This window comes from Vicia villosa, unplaced genomic scaffold (assembly GCF_029867415.1).
Source record: "Vicia villosa cultivar HV-30 ecotype Madison, WI unplaced genomic scaffold, Vvil1.0 ctg.001778F_1_1, whole genome shotgun sequence".
Taxonomy (NCBI): Eukaryota; Viridiplantae; Streptophyta; class Magnoliopsida; order Fabales; family Fabaceae; genus Vicia; species Vicia villosa.
This window is the reverse complement of record NW_026705723.1, coordinates 19156-26208: the sequence shown is the minus strand read 5'-3', so window position 1 is coordinate 26208 and position 7053 is coordinate 19156. Positions and strand designations below refer to the sequence as shown.

Sequence of the window (7053 nt, the reverse complement as noted above, 5' to 3'; positions counted from 1 at the left end):
TTTTAGTAATGTTTTATGTATTTTACATGATCTTGTTAAATCACCATGGAAAATGAAGGGTTCATCTTGAACATTGTGATACTTCACCTATCGTCCGATGAGGGAGAAAGAGTATCTTCGGGAGCAAAAACAAGGTTGTGATGAACATCTGCTCGAGTTGCTTTGGAAGTTACCATCTTTGACGATTATAAAAATTCATAGTGATCGAATTTGTTAACATAAACAGTTGCAACAGTGAAATGAAGGAAACAACAAGGATTTCTAGGTTCCAAGAGTTTGGGGCCTGACGAATATAACTTCTTCTTTTTGCGAAAATGTTGGTTTTTCTTGAAAGAAGATTTCATTCGGTTCATAAAAGATTTTCATAGAGACCCAATGTTGGCAAAATCTGTCACGTCTTTGTTTTTTACTTTAATTCCTAAAGTCGAAAAATCCTATCCACCTCGACGAATATCGACCTATTTGTTTAGTGGGATGTATGCTTAAATGTATCTCCAAACTTCTTGCAGCTAGATTAAAAATGTTGATTCACGTTCTTATTTCAGAAAGTCATACAGATTTTGTGCCGGGGATACAATTGTTGGACGGTGTCTTGGTTGCCAAAGAGTTGGTTGATTACATTGTTAAGAACCACAAGCCTTTCAATGTTCAAAGTTGATTTCGAGAAAGCCTATGACAAGGTTAGCTGGAAATATATGAAGTATACTATGAGCAGAATGGGTTTTGGTGCGTTATAGATAAAATGGATGGAAGTGACAGTTTTTAATAACCATATGTCGGTCCTTGTTAACGGCAGTCCGACGAAGGAGTTTAAGGTGAGAAGAGGTTTGCATAAAGTGGGCCCTTTATCCTCGTTCCTCTTCGTTTTAGTGGTAGAAGGCTTATCGGGTTTCGTAAAGAAAGCTTCAGAGTTGGATAACTTTTTAGGGATTCAAGTTGAAGGTGTTTGTAAGGTGGACATTCTCCAATACGCTGACGACACACTATTGGTTGGGGACAGGATGGAAATAAGTTTGGTCTCTCAAATCGGTCCTTAGAGGGTTTGAACTCGTATCGGGTCTTGGTATCAATTACTACAAGAGTAGATTGATTGGTTACAACGTTAACAGAAACTTCCTACATGCTGCTGCGAATTTTCTCTCCTGTAGGATAGAGGACAAAGGTTTCAATTTTTTGGGGATTCATATTGGGTTCAATTTCAAGAAGGAATCCTTTTGGCAGCCGGTGGTGAATAAACTAAAGCGGAGGCTCGATAGTTGGAAATGAAGGTTTTTAAGCCTAAAGGGGAGAATAACGCTTCTGAATTCGGTTCTTAGCAGCTTATACATTTTCCACATGTATTTTTTCAGGGCGCTGATATCAGTCTGCAATCAAATTACTAGAGTTCAAAATAGTTTCCTTTGGGACGGGATTGAAGAAAGAAAGAAGATACATTGAGTTAAATGGGAATTGATATGTTTACCTAAGGACAAGAGTGGGTTAGGTCTTAAATTGGTTGAAGAATTTAACGTAGCATTGTTATTAAAGTGGAGGTGGAGGATTTTTCAAGGAGTGGACTCTAAGTGGTTAAAAATGCTAACTGCTAGATATGGTGTTTTGAATCTACAATACTTTGGAAATTTTCGAATTGTTGGAAACTATAGAAGAATGAAAAGGGATTCATCTTTATGGTGGAAAGGAATCGTCTCGGTTGAAAAATGGCACACCGAAGGAGATTTCGAGGTCAAATGTAGATTTAGTCTTAGGAAGGGAAAAGACATATTGTTTTGACATAATAATTGGGTTGGAAATAACAATCTCAAATCTTTGTTTCCTAGTTTATTTGTCGTTTCCATGTTAAAATTACAAGTGGTGGAGAACATGGGTTCATGAGCTAACGGACTTGGAATTGTGGAGATTTTGGAGTGGATCCGACGGTGGATTCAGGGGCTTGGGATTCACTGCACAATCTGCTAGAGCTTTCTCAGCCAAACATCGATCGGGAGGACACTGTTTCGTGGGCTCCTAGCACGGACGAAGGATTTATAGGTAAATCTTGTTACGAATACCTTACTGAACAAATTATGTTGTCTCGTTACGATCCAGAGCGTGAGAAGGCAATAGCATTAATGTGGAGTTCGTCTACTCCTTTAAGGATCAAAGCTTTTTCTTGGAGATGTTTTATCAACAGGTTACCGACGAAAATCTGCACTTTGTCAGAGGTCTGTTCTCAAATCCTTCTGATTTAAGTTGTGTTTTCTGTGATTATTTTGAGGAATACTGTAACACCCCATATTTTCTAAATTTAATTTAATTGGAAATTAAATTACTATTTGGAATTATTCGGTATTTTGGTGGAATTAATTGGAAAGAATTATGAGATGGGCTATTGGGCCAAGTGTGGTGTTAGTAAAGAGGGGGGTGCTATGTTGGTAAAGCCCTTTACTAATTAAAATGTTATTTTCATAAAACATTTTGGGAATTTGGGAAAAGAAAGAAGAAAGAACGTGAAAGAACAGAGGTTCTGGGGAACACGAAGAACCGAAGGAGAGCTGAAGATGGAGAGACCAAAGATTGAGCACTCTTGGCTAAGGTAAGGGGGGACTCTCTGGTTATCATCTATTATCGTGTTCTTAGATAATAATATTGATTAGGGATGTTGTTGAGTCAATTGAGTCATATGTTAGGTTTAGGGAGGTTATGAATCGATGAAAATTGCGATGGATTATTGGTTGTTTGATGTGTGATGATGAATAATGATGCAATTGATGATTAGCTGCCTGTATATGATGTTTAGAGTCAGTTTTGGACTCAAATTGAGTCAAATCGCAGGTCTGACGCAGACCCGAAAATATGTGAAATCGCCAGTTCGCGCCGCGTCCCTGTGTTGGCGCCGCGAAGGCGTACTTTTTCCTCGCATCGCGCCGCGTCCGTGAGTTGGCGCCGCGAACGTGTTGGTATGGCTTCAGGTCGCGCCGCGTAGTCTTGGTCGCGCCGCGTACTGTAGCGTTAGTTGCTTTCTTGGGAAAGTTAAATGATGTGTAACTTTCGAACCGTAGGTCCGTTTTTAGTGTCGTTTCGAGCACGATGAATCTTATGAGATAACCTACGTGTTTAAATGATAAAATGAGGTGTGGATCCAATTATTTTTAAGTATGATTTTATTTCTCGGTGATTGATGTATTGTACATATATGTGATGAGATATGTTAAAATACATGCTATGTGGAAATATTAGTCATGTGATGATTTGTTTAATTGGATGATATATTGTTGACATATATGATGACATGAGACAATATGAGTTGTTATTTTGAAAACATTATGATGTGATGATTTGTAGAGAATTGTATGATGTTGATTGATTGTATTGGAATGATGTGGGTACATGTGTGTTCTTCTTATTGATGATGATGATTGATGTGGACACATGTATGTTCTTTAATGATGATGATGATGATGATGATTGATTGTATTGAATGATGCTAATGTATATAAACATACTTTGATGATGATGATGTTAATGATGATGATGAAATGAGTATTTGATGATGTTACTCATTAGACTTGACGATGGTATAAGTATGTTGTATATGTTGCATTCATTCATGTGCATTGTTGATACTGTATCCATAAGGGATGTGTTGGATCAGTGAAGGGCATGATTCCCATTGTGTGGAATCTGTGCTGGCAGGGCCGTATCTGGATGATGATAGATCGGTCATGGGTTATTCCCGTTTGACGAGGTTGGTACCACATGCATAGTGTCAGTTCATACATATGCATACTTTTATAACATGATTGGATGTATTCCAGTGTTATAAATATTGATGATGTGTTGTTTGTGTGTTTTGTTGGATTAATGTCGAGTATGACTGTCTGCTTGAAAGATGTGTTCTGTTGATGTTTGTGTAAATGATAGATGTTCCTGATAATCTGAATATGATGAATTGGGTGAATAATATAACTATGATGTGTTGTTATTTAAGATGCAATAATATTTGTTAACTGTGATGAGACTCACCCTTACTTTGATGATTTCAGATTGGCGAGTAGCGGCTTTTGGCTCGGTGAGGATTAGCTCATGAGTCAGTTTGTTTAGTATAGCGTCGGTGTCATGCTCTGATATTGTAACACTGGGGGAACGTTAGATTAGAGTTTTATGTTGATACTCTATCATGTTGTTGTATTAGATTATGTGGGATATTGCATAGATGATGTTATGCTTATCCGTATGATGAATTCTCCGCTGTGTAAACATGAGATGTTTGTGTATTATGACAGATTGTTCCTTAGTGAAAGCATGACAATGAATTTGTGATAATTTGTTTTAAATTGAATTGTGGCACCCTTGTTTTCATGTTTTACTCTGAAAATTATTTTATTAATTTCCGTGGGGTTTAGAAGGGTGTTACAATAGTGGTATCAGAGCAGGTCGGTCCGTCCGGCCAATTGTTGAGTCAGTTGAGTTGCGCGACAGTTGTATATTGTCGGCATATTATTCCTTGGTACGCGACATGTGAGTGAATCACTGTCGGTACTTGGTTGTTTATTGCAGGTGTTGGATTGAAACAAGTGGGGGAGAAGCTTCGCTTCTCGGTTATGTTTCAGTTGAAGAATATTGATTCAGTAAGCTGTTGTTGGAAACAGTGCGAGCGTTGTCGGAGTTTGTTGTTTCCCGAGTTGAAGGTGACTTGGAATTAAGACTTCACTGGGAATTGAGTTGGAACATCTTGAAGGAAGGTGATTAGAGGTAATTGACAATTATTGTAAGAGAAGGAGATTGGAGAGTTGCAATGTGTCAGCTCTGCTGGTGCGCTGCGAAATTGTCAGTTGAGTAGCCTTACGACTCAGAAGAGGTTCAGCTGCAAGTTGCGAAGAGGATTGATGTTGTAATGTTTCAGGAATCGCACTTCAGCAATGGGATGTGTTGCTCAAGTCGTAAGAATGTTTGGAAGTGAAGAGATATGATAAGAGGCTGTTTGGAATGTGATAGAGTTGAAGAGAATGAGTTTTGGAGCGAGATTTTCGTAAGCAAAACGCAGGAAAATTGTTGAATAGCTGCGGAACTTCGAAAATTCATAACTGGAGTTCTGGACATCCGATTTGAGTCCCGTTTGAAGCGTCGGAAAGCTAACGAGATGAACCTTGTTATAAAAATGGTCGCAACAGCTGTAAGATAATTAATTGTGACAGGATGGCGTTGGTAAGAGGCGGAGTTACGGTTACTCTTGTTCCTCTAACTAGACTTATTTATTGGTACTGCACGGGATGTCAGTGTCAGTGTTGAAGGGATAGAAGGAACAATTAGCAGGTTTGTTGAGGAGTAATTTTAAGAATTGAATTTACCAATTGAGGAGTTTTGGATATATCGTATAGAGTGTCGGATTAATGTGCCGTTTAAACCTACGAGGAGGAGGGATTGTGTTCTAAGTTACGGAAGAGTTATAAATACAGTAGAGTGACCCTATGAGGAGAGGTTCTGAAGTCGGTTATGGAAGTGTGAAACTTATTGAATAAGAATGCCTACTACCGTGATTATTCGGAACGAAGTTGAGTAAGACGTGATGTTGATGATTAAGTTGATGAGCTGTTCGGTAATAAAGATGGTTTGAGGGCCGATGGATTTTAGGGAGAAGTGAATTAATAGTAAGGATGGAATAAACTTTAGAACTATTGAAATCGTATTTGTGATGGCAAGGTAACGATGAGTATAAAAGAAGGATTGTAGAGAATTTCTAACATTGTTGACGTGAGGGAGACTTTGTTGAGATTCCGAGTGGGATGATAATTGGACGTGAGGGATGTAATAGAATTTGGATTAAAACCACGAGTTATAAATGTTGTGCTATTGTGTTGCGTAAGAAGTCTTTAAATATGTCGGTGCTAAGGATGAATGAGTTGGATTTAATTGGACAATTTAGAGACTTGAGTTGGTATGTGAAGGTGATCCTAATAGTGTTAGATTGAGTATGCTAGAAGATGACTAGTGGTATTCTTAACGAGATTAGAGAAGGTCAGAAAGATGATGTTGAGTTGATCGATAGGTTGACTTTGAATTACCAAAGTAAAGGCGGTGAATTCAGAATCGACGAAAACGATGTAATGAGGTTGAGTGATTGGATTTGTGTTCCTGATGTTTTGAGCTTCAGAAGGATATTCTAGAAGGGCATCGTAGTGGATTATTGAACTACGACGATGTTAATGAGTTTGGGTGCAAACTCGGAAATGGACACTATTATGTAGTAACGACGGTTTATGCTTAAATATGATTTTCAACTAATATTGACAAATTTAGGACTTGATCACCCTAAATCTCTTGTTGGTAGTAGACAGAAATCATATAGATGGGATGAACTTGTTTTGTTACCTTAATGGTATAAGTTGTGATGGATATTAAGCCGTGAGGATAATCACTCACTATGTTGTGTGAACTTATGAAGAGGTGAATATGAAAGAGTGCGACATGGTGGATGATGACTTAAGATGGGTAATCAGAGTCGCGCAGCGAAAGTGTGATGAGGAGAAGTGTTATGAGTACTACTCGCGGGAAGTAAGGAATTAATATGTCGGAAGCCTACATAGAGAATATGTATTGATCTATATGTTGGATTTAGAATTCAGTGGATGTAAGGATGTCGTGCCGGAGGATTATAACTCCTTTGAATAATTGCCGAGATGATGAATATGTTATTATGGTTGTGCGTAATTAACGAGTATGTATTCGGCGAAGTTAAGATGATGAGTTGATACTATATGATATTATAATAATTTTGTTTCGTTGTTACGGTGATATTGTGGATTCCAGATATAATAAGGAATTATACTCTATGAAGGACGAAGCTGATTTAATTCTTAAAAGAGAGTGAGATTCAGTTTGAGTTATTTTGTAAGAAATGGTGTATTGAGGATGACGAGCGTGATTATAATTACTTGTGTGTGCACTCATTCCGATGGTTGGAATGTTTAATAGATGAAGTAAATCAGGAATTTGGTTTTGAGTGCGAGTAAGTATTGATGAGTGGTGGACTAGTACCATGGATGGTAAAGAATGATCCTTGGAACGAATGAGTAA

The 7053-nt window shown here is 38.0% G+C and overlaps 1 protein-coding gene across 1 annotated transcript; it reads left to right on the top strand.

Annotated features, from left to right (window-relative positions):
- The first annotated feature begins 520 nt into the window (after window positions 1–520).
- On the top strand, window positions 521–1037 carry LOC131636542 (uncharacterized mitochondrial protein AtMg01250-like). Its single transcript, XM_058907154.1, has 2 exons — window positions 521–646; window positions 738–1037. The coding sequence occupies exons 1-2, from the start codon at window positions 521–523 to the stop codon at window positions 1035–1037; spliced, it is 426 nt and encodes a 141-aa protein (XP_058763137.1).
- The last annotated feature ends 6016 nt before the right edge of the window (window positions 1038–7053 follow it).

Coding starts and splice junctions, on each gene's coding strand:
- LOC131636542 (XM_058907154.1), top strand. CDS start 521: ATGTTGATTCACGTTCTTATTTCAGAAAGTCATACAGATTTTGTGCCG. Junction 647..737: donor AGAACCACAAGCCTTTCAAT/GTTCAAAGTTGA, acceptor GGTGCGTTATAG/ATAAAATGGATGGAAGTGAC.